Source organism: Rhinatrema bivittatum, chromosome 1, assembly GCF_901001135.1.
Source record: "Rhinatrema bivittatum chromosome 1, aRhiBiv1.1, whole genome shotgun sequence".
NCBI lineage: Eukaryota > Metazoa > Chordata > Amphibia > Gymnophiona > Rhinatrematidae > Rhinatrema > Rhinatrema bivittatum.
In genome coordinates this window covers 341186439-341202163 of record NC_042615.1, presented here as the reverse complement: position 1 = coordinate 341202163, position 15725 = coordinate 341186439, and the positions used below count along the sequence as shown (strand labels likewise).

At 42.6% G+C, this 15725-nt stretch overlaps 1 protein-coding gene across 1 annotated transcript in view; it reads right to left on the bottom strand.

The window, feature by feature from the left end:
* Nucleotides 1-15725, bottom strand: part of MTHFD2L (methylenetetrahydrofolate dehydrogenase (NADP+ dependent) 2 like) — a 342461-nt gene that overhangs the window by 12014 nt on the left and 314722 nt on the right. The window contains exon 7 of the mRNA XM_029598931.1: nt 9843-9968. Within this exon, the coding sequence (XP_029454791.1) occupies nt 9843-9968 (126 nt within the window). The remainder of the gene's footprint in view (nt 1-9842; nt 9969-15725) is intronic.

The window sequence follows — 15725 nt, the reverse complement described above, 5'->3', positions numbered from 1 at the left end:
CCTTTTTGAGATGCGGTGACCAGAACTGCACACAATATTCAAGGTGCAATCTCATCATGGAGCGATACAGAGGCATTATGACATCCTCTGTTTTATTTTCCATGCCCTTCCTAATAATTCCTAACATTCTGTTTGCTTTTTTGATCGCCACAGCACCTAGGCCGACAATTTCAATGCATTATCCACTATGACGCCTAGATCTCTTTCCTGGGTGGTAACTCCTAAGATAGAACTTAACATTGTGTAACTACAACAAGGGTTATTTTTCCCTATATACATCACTTTGCACTTGTCCATGTTAAATTTCATCTGCCATTTGGAAGCCTAATCTTCCAGTCTCACTAGGTCCTCCTGCAATTAATCACAGTCTGCTTCAGATTTAACTACTTTGCATAATTTTGTGTCATCTGAAAATTTGATCACCTCACTTGATGTACTCCTTTTCAAATCATTTATAAATATATTAAAAAGTACCAGTCCAAGTACAGATCCCTGAGGCACTCCACTCTTTACCTTTGTCCACTGTGAAAACTGACCATTTAATCCCACTCTCTGTTTCCTGTCTTTTAACCAACTTGCAATCCACAAAAGAACATCGCCTCCTATCCCTTGACTTTTTAGTTTTCTTAGAAGTCTCTCATGCGGGACTTTGCCGAACACCTTCTGGAAATCCAAATACATCACATTTACCGGTTCACCTTTGTCCATATGTTTATTCACCCCTTAAAAAAATGTAGGAAATTTGTGATGCAAGATTTCCCTTGGGTAAATCCATGTTGGCTGTGTCCCATCAAACCATGTCTATCTACATTTTTGTGATTTTATTCTTATAACAGTTTCCATGATTTTTCTCAGCACTGAAGTCAGGCTCACCGGTCTATAGTTTCCCGGATCACCCCTGAATCCCTTTTTAAATATAGGGGTTACATTGGCCATCTTCCAATCTTCAGGTACATTGGTTGATTTTGATGATAGGTTACAAATTTTTACTAATAGTTCTGAAATTTCATTTTTAGTTCTTTCAGAACACTGGGGTGTATACCATCCAGTCCAGATGATTTACTGCTCTTCAATTTGTCAATCAGGCCTACCACATCTTCCAGTTTCACCGTGATTTGGGTCAGTTGATCTGAATCATCACCCATGAAAACCTTCTACTGAACAGGTATCTCTCCAACATCCTCTTCAGTAAACACTGAAGCAAAGAAATTGTTTAATCTTCCACGATGGCCTTATCTTCTCTAAGTGCCCCTTTAACCCCTTGATCATTTAACGGTCCAACCGACTCCCTTGCAGGCTTTCTGCTTCGGATATATTTTAAAAAGTTTTTATTGTGAGCTTTTGCCTCTAAATGACAATTTCTTTTCAAATTTTCTCTTAGCCTGTCTTATCAATGTCTTACATTTAACTTGCCAATTCTCTCACCAAATCCTGTGCTCTACTGAGAATTAAATCTAAAATTGTTCCCTCTCTCATTGGTTCCTGAACCATTTGCTCCATAAAACTGTCTTTTATTCCATCCAGGAACTTTATCTCTCAAGCATGCCCTGATGTTTCACTTACCCAATGAATATTGAGGTAATTGAAATCTCCCATTATTACTGCACTATCAGTTTGGTTAGTTTCCCCAATTTCTCTTAGCATTTCACTGTCAATCTCACCATTTTGGCCAGATGGAAGGTAGTATGCTCCTATCGCTATTCTCTTCCCCAACACACAAGGGATTTCTACCCATAGCTCTCTCAAAAGCTATCGAACTCGCTTCCTACTTCCAACAGAAGATCTTAAATACCCTCGCCCTCCTTCCTACTTATACAACTCCCATCAAGTCAGGTGAGAATTCCAATTCTCTAAATAGACCCAAATTTGACTGTTTCGAATCAATCTCCACCAAAGAGATTGAATCCCTTCTAAAAAAACTGAAACCTGCTAACCATCCAGCTGACAATATCCCATCGAGATTCCTGCTTCTCATCCCAAACTTGATCTCAGGACCTCTGACCAGCATAATAAACAGCCTCCTATCCCAAGGAAGCTACCCAGACATCCTAAAAACCGCTTCACTCAAGCCCCTCCTCAAGAAACACAATTTGGACCCAAATGTACCAGCAAATTTCAGACCCATCTCTAACCTCCCTTTCGTCGCTAAACTAACGGAGAAACTGGTAAACACACAGCTTTCTGACTACCTGGAAGACCACAAGATCTTATACCCTTCGCAATATGGTTTCCGTAAATCACGCAACACTGAAACCCTCCTCATTTCACTAACAGACCATATTATTATGGGGTTAGATAAAGGACACTCCTTCTTACTAGTCTTGTTAGATATTTCGGCGGCTTTCGACACCGTCAATCACACCATCCTGTTGGATCGCCTAGCAGATATCGGCATCTCTGGATCTGCGTACAATTGGTTCAAGTCCTTCCTCAGCAATAGGACTTACAAAGTCAAAATCAATAATAAAGAGTCACCCCTAACAAAATCTAATCTTGGCGTACCACAAGGATCTTCTTTATCCCCAACCCTCTTCAACATATACCTCCTCCCCCTCTGCCAAATGTTAACAGATCTCAACCTAATTCATTATCTGTACACAGACGATGTACAGATTCTAATCCCCATAACAGAATCAATCTCAAAAGCGCTCACCCATTGGAATAACTGCCTACTTTCCATCACCAATCTACTCAACAGTTTAAACTTGGTCCTTAACGCTTCTAAGACAGCGCTTCTCCTCATCTCCTCAAATGACAACAATATCCACCAACCTACACCACTCGACTCTCACATCACATGTAAGCAGGTTAGAGATCTTGGGGTGATTCTAGATAACCGACTAAACCTAAGGAAAATGGTCAATACTACAACGAAAGACTGCTTTTACAGATTACAGGTTCTAAAACGACTTAAACCTCTCTTATTCTTCCACGACTTCAGGACAGTCCTCCAAGCGCTACTGTTCGCCAAAATAGACTACTGCAGCGCACTTCTACTAGGACTTCCCAAATCCTCTACTAAACCTCTGCAGATGATTCAAAATGCAGCAGCAAGATTGTTAACCAGTACCAGCCGCTACGATCACATATCACCAATTCTCAGGAAACTACACTGGTTACCAGTAAATTACAGAATTCTATACAAATTGATTACCTTAATCCATAAAACCATCCATCATCAACTTCAACTTGACCTGGAAATATCTTTCAAACTCTACTCTTCTATCAGACCAACTAGAGACATTTACAAAGGCACTCTTAATGTTCCCCCTACTAAAGCCACACGCCTCGCTATAACCAAAGACAGAGCCTTTTCGATAGCAGGCCCATCGATCTGGAACAGTATCCCATCAAACCTCAGACTGGAGCCATGCCTTTTATCTTTCAGAAAAAGTCTTAAAACCTGGCTCTTTCAACAAGCCTTCCCTGAACCACCAGACAATCACTAGTTGGCCTTCATTCCTACCCGGTCTGGCACTCCGTTTCTCAAAGAAAAAATAAATGGACTCTGAGACATTCAGGTTAAAGCACCGTCCTTAAGTTTTTAACTTGTACACTCTATGGTAAAATTTTTTACCGGCCTATCTTCTTTCCAGCTTTTTACAAGCTTCCAAGTTCTCTCCCCCTGTTGATTGTAACTTTGACTTATTCCTACTTATTGTTATCTTTCGTTTACGTGAATTTGTTACTCTAGTTTTTCCCTTTGTTAAATTGTAAACCGATCTGATATGGTAAATTTACTATGAAGGTCGGTATAAAAAACTGTTAAATAAATAAATAAATAAAGATTCGATTGTACATTTAGTCTCATGCAGGATCTTTATCCTGTTGGACTCTATGCCATCCTGGACATAAAGTGCCACCCCACCACCAAGATGCTTCTCTCTGTCATTGTGATATAATTTGTACCCCAGTATAGCACCATCCCATTGGTTATCCTCTTTCTACCATGTCTCTGAGATGCCAATTAGGTCTATGTCATCATTCACTGCTATACACTCTAATTCTCCCATCTTACTTCTTAGACTTCTGGCATTAGCATACAAACATTTCAAAGTGTGTTTTTTGTTTGTATTAACATTCTGCTTTTCAGTTGTCAGGGATAAATTGGAATCTTTTAACTCAGGTGGGTTTTTAATTACAGGCACTTGGACTACTTTTATTATTAGTGGAACCTCTCTGTTGGGATGTCCTAACTCTAATGCCTCATTAGTATCGTTTGAAGATACCTTCCTCTGAACCATGCACTGCTGAGCGACTGTCGGCTTTCCCCTTTGTTCTAGTTTAAAAGCTGCTCTATCTCCTTTTTAAAGGTTAGTGCTAGCAGCCTGGTTCCACCCTGGTTAAAGTGGAGCTCATCCCTTCAGAAAAGACTCCCCCTTACCCAAAAGGTTCCTCAGTTCCTTACAAAATTGATTCCCTCTTCCTTGCACCATCGTCTCATCCACTCATTGAGACTCCGGAGCAGAGGCGGATTCCTGCTGATGACTGGCCCGGGGATTCACTGCCCAGGCCGGCTCTGGAGATACCACATGATCTGCCGAGCACGGCTCTGTCACAGCCACGCTCGGCAGACCATGTGACTAGAGTGACCGGCCCACCGAGGGATGCCCGATCCCCGATAGGGCAATCCGCCCCTGCTCCGGAGCTCTGCCTGCCTCTGGGGACCTCCGCGTGGAACATGGAGCATTTCAGAGAATGCTACCCTGGAGGTTCTGGATTTCAGCTTTCTACCTAAGAGCCTAAATTTGGCTTCAAGAACCTCCCTCCCACATTTTCCTATGCTGTGGTGCCCACATGTACCACGATAGCTGTCTCCTCCCCTGCACTGTCTAAAATCCTATCTAGGTGATGCATGAGGTTCGCCACCTTCACACCAGGTAGGCATGTTAACAAGCGATCCTCACACCCAGCTATCTATATTTCTCTAGGAACTTATCCAAACCTTGTTTAAACCCAGTTACACTAACTGCTGTAACCACATCCTATGGCAATGAATTCCAGAGCTTAACTATACGCTGAGTGAAAAACATTTTTCTTCGATTGTTTTAAATGAGCTACTTGCTAACTTCATGGAGTGTCCCCTGGTCCTTTTATTATCTGAGAGAGTAAATAACTGATTTACATTAATTTGTTCAAGTCCTTTCATGATTTCGTAGACTTCAATCATATCCCCCCTCAGCCGTCTCTTCTCCAAGCTGAAAAGTCCTAACCTCTTTAGTCTTTCCTCATAGGGCAGCTGTTCCATGCCCCTTCTCATTTTGGTCGCCCTTCTCTGCACTTTCTTCAGTGCAGCTATATCCTTTTTGAGATGCGGTGACCAGAATTGCACACAGTATTCAAAGTGTGGTCTCACAATGGAGCGATACAGAGGCAGTATGACATCCTCCGTTTTATTTGCCATTCTCTTTCTAATAATTCCTAACATTCTGTTTGCTTTTTTGATTGCCACAGCTCACTGAACTGACGATTTCAGTGTCCACTATGACACCTAGATCTCTTTCCTGCGTGGTAATTCCTAAGATAGAACCTAACATTGTGTAACTACAACAAGGGTTATTTTTCCCTTATGCATCACCTTGCACTTGTCCACATTAAATTTCATCTGCCATTTGGAAGCCCAATCTTCCAGTCTTACAAGGTCCTCCTGCAATTCATCGCAATCCACTTGAGATTTAACTACTCTGCATAATTTTGTGTCATCCGCAAATTTGATCACCTCTCTCGTCGTATTCCTTTCTAGATCATTTATAAATATATTAAAAAGCACCGGTCCAAGTACAGATCCCTGAGGTACTCCACTGTTCACCTTTTTCCACTGTGAAAATTGACCATTTAATCTTATTCTCTGCTTCCTGTCTTTTAACCAGTTTGCAATCCACAAAAGGACATCGCTTTTTTGTTCCAAGCAGAGTAAGCTGTTGCTGGTACATGTACCTCTCTTGCATTGTTTTTCTACATCTGCATAAGAGGCAGGATTGAGAGCTGTGGGCCAAGTGGAGGTAGCAATAGTATGTGCAGTGCTGTCTGCAGGCAGGATTATTTATTTATTTATTTATTTATTTGAGTTTAAATCAGGAATTTTAAAAAAAGTTAATTGTTGCTGCAGCTGAGACTTAGGGCACTGATCCTTGGATTTGGGGCACCTGGTTCTAGCTATGCCCCTACTTTGAACAGAATGTCTGATATTTTCTGTTTAGAGAAGAAGAAAACAGATCCACCATGGGTTTTCCCCACTTGCAAAACATTCAGCTTGCTGCTCTGACCAGACACTACTTGTGGGGATTTAGACCTGATTGAGTTTGACTGCTTGGACATTCTCTTTTCCTGGCAGATAAGCAGTTCTCAAGGTGAGATGGCCCACTACTACATTCTGGTCCCAAAAAGCAAAGAGGTAGGCAATCTATAATGGCCATCAGGAAAACAAAGGAAATAGATGCCTTGGTCTTTTTTCAAAATATTTATTAACGTAGAGACGTAATTTTTAAAACTGCCCGACTCAGGCCGAGTTTCGCAGCTCAACAGCCACTGCCTCGTAATTTTGCTAATTACGAGTAAAGACTGTACACGGAACGGCGTGGTGTAAGTTACTTGGCATTGCCAATTCACAGAATTTTGTTCTTTGATGTTTCTATATCACTTCAAATTTACTCGTAATTCATGATTGTTCAAGCCCCTGAGGCAGCGGCTGTTGAGCTGTGAAACTCGGCCTGAGTCGGGCAATTTTAAAAATTACATCTCTACTTTAATAAATATTTTGAAAAAAGACCAAGGCATCTATTTCCTTTGTGTTCCACTACTACATTCTGACAGCTTTCTGACACAGGAGATAGTAGATACATCTTATAAGTTTGTTCCACCTGCTTGTTCATGTAGAACATAGCTACTTGATTGTCTGGATTAGGACAATTTTATTGGTTAACTAACTTCTGAAAGTCTAGAGCTTTTAGAATTGCTCTTAGCTCTCAAAATGTATGTGAAGAAGCTTTTCCTGAGCAGTCCATAATTCCTAAGTGTGGATCCCTTCTACATGGACTCTTCCGCCCAAGTTGTATGCATTGATGTTTAGGACAATTTGAATAGGAGAAATCTGAAAGGATACTCCTCTGGCCAGAATTGATTGAACCAGCCACCAGTACAAAGAGTCCCTGAGCTGTTGAATGATTTGGACCCTGGTTTATAGATCTTGAATGACTTGAAGCCACTGGGGATTGTAGGGTCCATTATGCTTATGTGGAGAAGTGCCAAGAGAGTGACATGTACTGTTGACTCCTTAAGGCCCAATATCCTCACCATGTCTGATATTGATGTCTGCTGACTTTTTGTTATTCCTTCCAGTACAGACACCAAATTGATAATTCGTTCCTATGGGAATAAAGTTTTTCCAGAGTTGTGGCTAAGAGCTCCTCTAAATTCTCATTGGGATGATGCTCTCATGTAGGAGTTTGGGTAATTTTTTACAAACCTCAGTAACACCAACACCTGTTGGCTATGAATATTTCTTTTGCATTTTCCTGAAATGTCTATATAGGGAGATGTGTACCCCAGTTTGCGTGCTACGGTGCAATCACAGTTAGATATTTTGAGCCCTAACTTTAAGAGTCGTGTGCCTAGATCTGGCCAATAGAAAATTAACCCCTGCTGAGTCCCTAAATTTAGGGACCTTAATTTAGAAGGCACTTAATTTGGATGTCTTAAAAGTGGGCAAGGCCAGGGAAGGGGTCAGGGAAGGGTAGTGAAATTAGGCACTCAGTACTGAATTCCAGCACTAGAAGTCTAACTTAGGTACTTAAAGTCAGGAGATTTCCTTGATTCTCAGCAGACTGCTATAATTACTAGACTACTCCCTCCACTCCCTAGGTTACTCTCCTTGCCTGCTTTTTGGGCAGATAGTTTTTTTCATGGAAAATAACACACATATATTTGAACATGCAATCTATTTGCATTATTTTCCTCCCCCTCACTTAAACATGTCTCTGGGAATGCCTACTCTACATGCAGCTAAAAGTATGCATGTTGTCTGTACTAAAAGATTTTGTTGGGCACCTGATTTCTGAAAGTCTTAACAGCATTCATCAGAACTGGCCCGAGTTCTAGAGGGTTGATGCGATAGACATTTTTCCAGGACTTTGCCAGAAAGTTCTGGAAATGAGGTCCATCAATGCATGAGGCAGTTAGGTGACCCACTTATGCAGCTATTGATGTTTCAGAGAAATCATAAATTGAAAGATTTCAGCTTCATGTGTAGTAACAAGCTTCCGATATTGAGGATTAAAGTGAAAGAGCAGTTTTAAAAACGTAAGTGCTGTGAACTGCTACAGAGAAAGTACTATGTTTTAACAAGTGGCTACTGTCATAACAAAGTGCAGTCAATGAGTTGCAAAGAACTGAAATACTTTGCACCTTTCTTGTTCATGGCATGTGATAGAGAAGATCAGCAAGACTTGTTTCAGCTAAGTTTGCTATTTTTAGCATGAGATAAAAATAAAATAAGAGATAAAATAATTTCTTTTTTTTTTTTTTTTTAAATTATCTGTTTATACATTTTACAAACATAATCATCAAGCAACCTTACTTGAGTAGAAATACAGGTAGTATAATAGAAACAAAAATTTTCTACAAGGAAATACCATGTTTCAAGAAATCGCTGTCTATCGTACCTGTCTAACAAGCCCACAATTAGATCCAAGATTACACAACTTCAAAAAATATATAATTATAACAAAGCAAGTTAGCTATAGGACAGTTTCAATTCTCTGAGAGATCTAAATTTCACCATAAGAGTGCAGTTATTCAGGGCCTGGTGAAGAGCTAAGCTGCGGTCTACCCTTATTTACTAAGAATTCTGTTAACTGAGATGGCTGAAAAAATATATATGATATACCTCTATGCTTTATTAGGCACTTGCATGGAAACTTTAGTACAAAGAACATCCCTAATTGCACTACTTGAGGTAGAGATAAAATAATTTCTATTGTCTATAATAAGAAGTATGTCACTGCAGCATGGGGCTTTCTTGAGATATCCCATCCCTAACCAAGAGTAAATATATTCTGGCTTTAGATGTTAGGAAGACACTAACTGCGCAGGTGAATAACTCATTCTAGGCCAGTTTATGAGTAGAGTGGAGGGTGTGTATGAAGCGTCTATATGTGGCAATATCTCCTTTGCACCCTGATTATCATTTTTGTTGCTGTGCCAATAATATTTTGACCTTATAAAATAGCTCAGGAATGCCGTCTTTTAAAATATTTGTTATTCAGCAAAACCTAAATAGCCTGAGATATTTGCTCTGCAGAGCCCAAAAAAACAGCAAGGGTGAATGAATACAGCCCTATATATCTGCTAAAGTTAAACAGGCCTGATAAATGCTCAGATGCTGCTGATTTAACATTGGGTCCGATATTCAGCTAGCAAGTAGACGGTTAAGTAAGACTTATCTGGCTATGTAGTGGCTGCAGAATATCCACTTAAGTTCAGCAGCCACTAGATAGCCAGATAAGTCACTTATCTGGTTATCTCTTGGCCGGAGAACTTTGTGGGCGGGCAGTGGGTGGATTGGGGCGGCGCTACTTAGCTGGATAACTTATCTGGCTAAATAGTGATATTTAGACTTAGCTGGATAAGTTGATTCTGTCTAAGTTTGGATAGACAACTTATCCAGCTAAATAGTAACTTCTATGTGGATATCCAGCTGCATAGCCTACCACTGAATAACCACGAAACTTAGCTGGATAAGTTATATCTGGCTCAGTTACTTAGCCAGTTAGACTTTAAATATCTACCTCATTGTCATCAAAATATAATTTCACTAATATTAATATCAAAAGAAATATATTTACCTGCAAAGTCCACATCCCCTACTAATTTGTTCTTGCCAGTTTTTGGGTCTTGGATATGATTGATGCCCACATCAATTACAGCTGCACCTTCTTTAACCATATCGGCTGTAATTAAGTTTGGAATACCTGAAATTAGCAAAACACAACCATAAAGGGAATAGAATATTAACTGTTAAGATTTTAAACAAAACTTAAAAGAAAGAAAGACCTATGACATGCTATGAGAAAATAACTTTTGTTCTTTCCTGGTTTGAATCTTTATCTTTCTGTGTGTTACTTTCAAGTGTCTTTGAAGTAATTACTTAGTTTGCTGTTATTTTTCCCTTTACATTATTCTCTTAAAACCTTTATCTATGAACACAACTCCCTCGGCCTTGAGGGTGCTGCCGAGGACAGCAACAGCTGATGAGAACAGGACTTTGCATTAGGTAAGTGCTGGAATTTATCTATATGCAAATAGTATTCAGTTTACTGAGTGCAAAGTGTTTAAGCTGTAAGGACAGATTATTATTGGAAACTGAGGGGTAGATATTCAAAAGCATTTACAGAGATAACTCACATTATCAATTTAAATGGGTTATACAGTATATTAAGCTTTTTTTCCCACTATATTAGCTGAATATTCTGGTGTTTGGGATGTTCCAGAGAGGGGTCCCATTATCCAGCTAACTTAGCTGAATACTGGGCATATCCGGATAATAGGGTCATTCATCAAAATGCGATAGGCCATTATTGCATGCGTTATGTCGTAAATATGCAAATAAAATATGCATATGCAAATATGCAAATAAAATGTGTATGCAAATAAAAAATTTAATATTTAAGTGGGAGGAGTTGGGACAAGGTAAATGGAAGTAGGAGGTGGTAGCACGATGCATGATACATATCGCACATTATCGTGAGTCAGTAACGTGGCTAATAGTTACACCTTTTTTCTGGGTGGTACAGTCAGATTGCGGGTAGTATTGCGGTCTGCGGTATTATCATGGCACACATCGCGTGCGATAAACACTGCAATCAATGCGCACACCTTCCAAGCATTCCTGGACCAATAAAAATGGCTGTTTTTAGCAGATCAAGCTTCTTAACAGCTTTTGGTGAGTGGCAATTGTACTTTACATGCATTCTTCATGCCTCGCCAGCCTTGCTGCACGCAACAACAAATGGAAGATGAACAACCTGAACAGGACTCAAGGCCACTTCCAAGACGTCCCAAGGAAGTGCCAGCAGCACAGGCAGAGGGTCTGCTGCCATGGGCTCTGAGCCCTGCCCAGCAACGGGCACGCGCCCAGCCACAGGCCAGAAGATACAGGGAGCATATTTTTCCTCCATGAACATCCTTGATGGGCATGCCTGAGGACTTTGTAGTTAGCAGGTATTGTCTCAGCTCTTGGGCAATTCTGGAATTATATGAAAACATCCAAGGGGATCTGGATCCAGGCACGGCAAGATCCTGTACTGTTCCCGGTCTCACCAAACTGTTGGAAAGTGGCTGGAGGGGTGGTAGGGGGAATGTACCAAACCATATTCTCACGCTGTCTTGACCAGGTCATTGCAGCTGTAATTGACCGAATTAATCGATACATAAAATTTCCTCATGACAGGTGTACTTGAAGAGAGGTTTCTATGCTTTCGTACACTTTCCCAGGAGTGGCAAGAGTGCTTTAACAGAGGTGCAAAGCAGCAACGAGAGTGTCAAAAACACACCACAGCTTCAAAAGAGAGCACCGATAACAGTTGCATGAACCCTTGATGTTGTCGGCGCTATCAACTGTATTCACGTGACCATCCTTCCACCCCGTCAGAGGGAGGAGATGTACCGCAACAGAAAGCTCTTCCATTCCATCAACGTGCAAATGGTGTGCAATGCTCAAATGCGCATCCTGGACATGGTGGCCATCTATCCCAGAGCCGCGCACGATTCCTTTATACATAGGCAATCGGGCCTCTTTGACAATTTTGAGGCTGGCCTATACGGTGACGCTTGGCTCGTAGGTAAGACACCATTTTCTTTCTAATTTCCATCAATGCTTATGGGTATGTGGCTAACGGCACCCAAATGGGGGGGGGGGGGGGGTAGAGCTGTGGAGGAGGACATGATCAGTGGCATAACCTGGCTTCTGCAGTTCTGTATGCAGGTCATTGTCCAAGGGCATGCCTTTCTCCACCAATATTTCAGAGGCCTGCCAAATTAGTGCAGGAAAACAAGGCACAGAACCTAAAGTATGAATCTACTATATATATAGCACATATTTATTACCTAAAAGTCCCCATTCCTATTCTCCCCTTGGGAGCTGTTACAATGTGTCATGTGCATCTGAACCATGCACTGTGCACACTGCTGGCACAGCACCTTCACGTGTGGGCTGTTACTGATCCGTCAGGAATATTGTCACCTACACTTTCTGTACAGCCTCACACACCTGTACCATGAGCAGTCTGTAGTGCATGTTGCAGGCCTGCTGTGTTCCCTGTGTGTAGGCTAATGGTTTTCAATGCAGGACAGACTGGAGTGCAGCGACAGAAAATCACAGGCACTGCATGAGGTGCCCCATTTGCTGATAGCAGAGGTTTCTGTCCTCTTACATATGTCTTGAAGGTTGGCAGGCAGCTACACACCAGTACCCTTTGCTGGGTTGCAAGGCCCTGTCATACAATACTTCCAATTGTTACATCAGATGCTGTAGTAATGAACAGATCAGCTCCTTTTGCCTACAGCTTGCCTGCACATCTAGTGGCCAACAACAATAGTTAAACACTCTCAGGCAATGCTCATCAGGTTTGATGGTTCAGCAAAGGTACTGGCTAGCTTATACAGTCTTCCTAGATGTGGTTAGCCGGTCACATCTGCCAGTAACAATGCAAACATTCATGCCTTTCTTCTGTCATTGCCTCAGGAGACTCAGGGTATGGTTGCAGGCCCTGGCTTCTCACCCTCATACACATGCCAAACACGCTTGCAGAGACGAGATATAACGAGGCCTTAAGTGCTACCCTCTGTGTCATAGAACACATCTTCGGTCTTCTGAAAAGTCGCTTTCATTGTTTGGACAAGACGGGTGGAGCTTTAATGCATGCCCCACCCAAAGTAGCAAAGATTATCTTGCTGTGCTGTGTTTTCATAATGTGGCTGTATGCCACCGGTAACCAATGGACATACATCCAGATCTCCCAAGGAATTCCCCATGTCTCCCTGCTGGAGGCCAGGAGAACACGCTGAGTGGCAGTCAGATTTGGCAAAACATTATATGGACACACTTTGCCTGATAGGGCTCACGTTCCTATTCCCCTTCCAGGGGAGGTGCACCTGAGACATGTTAGCTGCTGCAGTACTCGCTATACCTTGTCTTTCTATCACTTCTTGGCTGAGTAGGTCACCGTGTACCATACAAACACATATGGATGATTATGATTTGTCTTAGCAATGGAGCAGAACAGTGTACTTGAAATAAAGTTGTCACTGTAAACATTACATGAAAGACATGTGGCCGTCACCATGTGTTCTGCCTGTTATGACAGAAAATGAGTGACGTTTGGTATGACAGTCAGTGGCCTAGCTAGCATGGTGTGGCCTGACAGCCATCAACAGTGGCCCTCATTCTCACCCTCACATTTGGATGCCACCGTGTCATAAGTGTGTTGGTGGCCCACATGCTCCTAGACCCTGAAGATTAACAGCTGTAGTAATGCAGCAAATGTGAAATAACACTGAAGGTGCAACGTGCATCGTAAAGTATGAAGGGCACACTTAAAAGTAGTATAGGTAGATACACCCTCATCTGGAAGTGCTTATTGGTGTGCAGATGAACTAGTACCTCTATAATGGGTGTGCTTTATGTCACAAGGGCATTCCCAGAACAATCTGTCACCAATTGTAGATCAGTTAAAGAGTGAGATAACTCTAGGATTTAGAACTGCATATCAATATGTACATCTAGCCATCATCTAACTCCCATGCCTGCAGGTGTAGAGAGTGTTGATGTTGCTTCCATTATGATGAAATAGCAGCATGTACATACTTCTCATTCAAGACAGGTGGCCACAAAACTGCACACATCACACAGCCTTGGGTTCACACCTTCCATTACAGCACCCCTACATGCATGCACTGTAGTACATCAGTCATGGAAATGTATCAGAATAGTTGTGCAAAAGTTGAGGGTCTTGGCTGTTGTAATGTTATGTAGGTGGTATCACCTTCTTGGGAAAGCTACAAGAGGATGCACTTGCAGATGAGTGAAGGCAGGAGAGTGAATCTGCTACTGTCCAGCCTTCACTTGATCTGTAACATGTCACCATGCCAGTATAATTTAGAACCACTGTTACTGCAGCCATATCTTTGCTCTTCAACTGCTGACATCATGCAGACCATCATGCAGACCATCATGCAGAATATCACACATAGGGTCATTGTCATCTGCGGATGGCTGATTGCTGGAAGGTAATACTGGAGTTTTACGTCACAGATATTAATGTGTCATAGATAGTCATGTGTTGCAGCAGAATGCACATATGTTTGTTCCTTCCATATAAGCATAATGTTCAGTGTTAATCTACACCTACCACTATTAACAGTGCAGGTGTTATTTCTGAGGCCCTGTAAAGCACAAAGCCTTAGAGGTCCTGTGTAAAACACTTGCGCTCGGACTTTAAAAGCCCTGCGCATGTAAAATCCTGGCTTTATGTATGTGGCTGGGCCTTGTGCGCACTGAGCGAATTTTTGAAGGGGCCTGGCCATGCACGTAAAGCCCGGTATGTGCACAAGTGCTGGGCCTCCTTGAAGGGGTGGGCCGGGGGGGTATGTTCTGGGCGTGGAGGGGCGAGCCGGGTCAGCACCATTGAACACTGTCCTGAAGACTCGCATGCCGGCAGCTGGCTGGTGCGCGCAACTTACTTCAGGTCAGGCCCTGAAGTAAGTTATGAAACAAAGGAATTCCCCCCAAAAAGGTAGGGTTTAGGGGGTGGGGAGAAGAGGGGAAGAGGGAGGGAGTATAGGTAGGGGGGTAGGGAAGTTCCCTCCCAGTCTGCTCCTTAATTGGAGCAGACTGGGAGGGGAAGGCAGGAATGCGTCACCGCGCGGAAATCGCTAAAGTTCCCCTCCCCCCGAGGCTTGAGCCACCCACACATAAGCGCGCGGATTATAAAATCCGGCGCGCATGTGTGCGCGGCCCAGATTTTATAACATGCACGCATGTTATAAAATCGGCGCGTCTATGTGTGTTCACCAGAAAGCGTGCGCACATGGACACACTTTGAGAAGAGATGACAACCCGCAGCATGGAGCCAGCACTTGCAGGAAATGAGAAGAGATGTCAGGATCTTGCAGCATGTTGCCAGCACTTGCAGGAGATGTCTGGAGCCTGCAGCATGGAGCCAGCACTTGCAGGAGATGAGAAGAGATGACACCCCGCAGCATGGAACCAGCACTTGCAAGAAATAAGATGTCAGGATCCTGCAGCATGGAGTCAGCACTTGCAGGAGATGAGATGGTCAGGATCCTGCAGCATGGAGCCAGCACTTGCAGGAGATGAGAAGAGATGTCAGGATCTTGCAGCATGGAGCCAGCACTTGCAGGAGATGAGAAGAGACGTCAGGATCCCGCAGCATGGAGCCAGCACTTGCAGGAGAAGAGACGTCAGGATCCTGCAGCATGGAGCCAGCACTTGCAGGAGATGAGAAGAGATGACACCCCGCAGCATGGAGCCAGCATTTGCAGGAAATGAGAAGAGATGACACTCCACTGCATGGAGCCAGCACTTGCAGGAGATGAGAAGAGATGATACCCTGCAGCATGGAGCCAGCACTTGCACGAAATGAGAAGAGATATCAGGATCCTGCAGCATGGAGCCAGCACTTGCACGAAATGAGAAGAGATATCAGGAT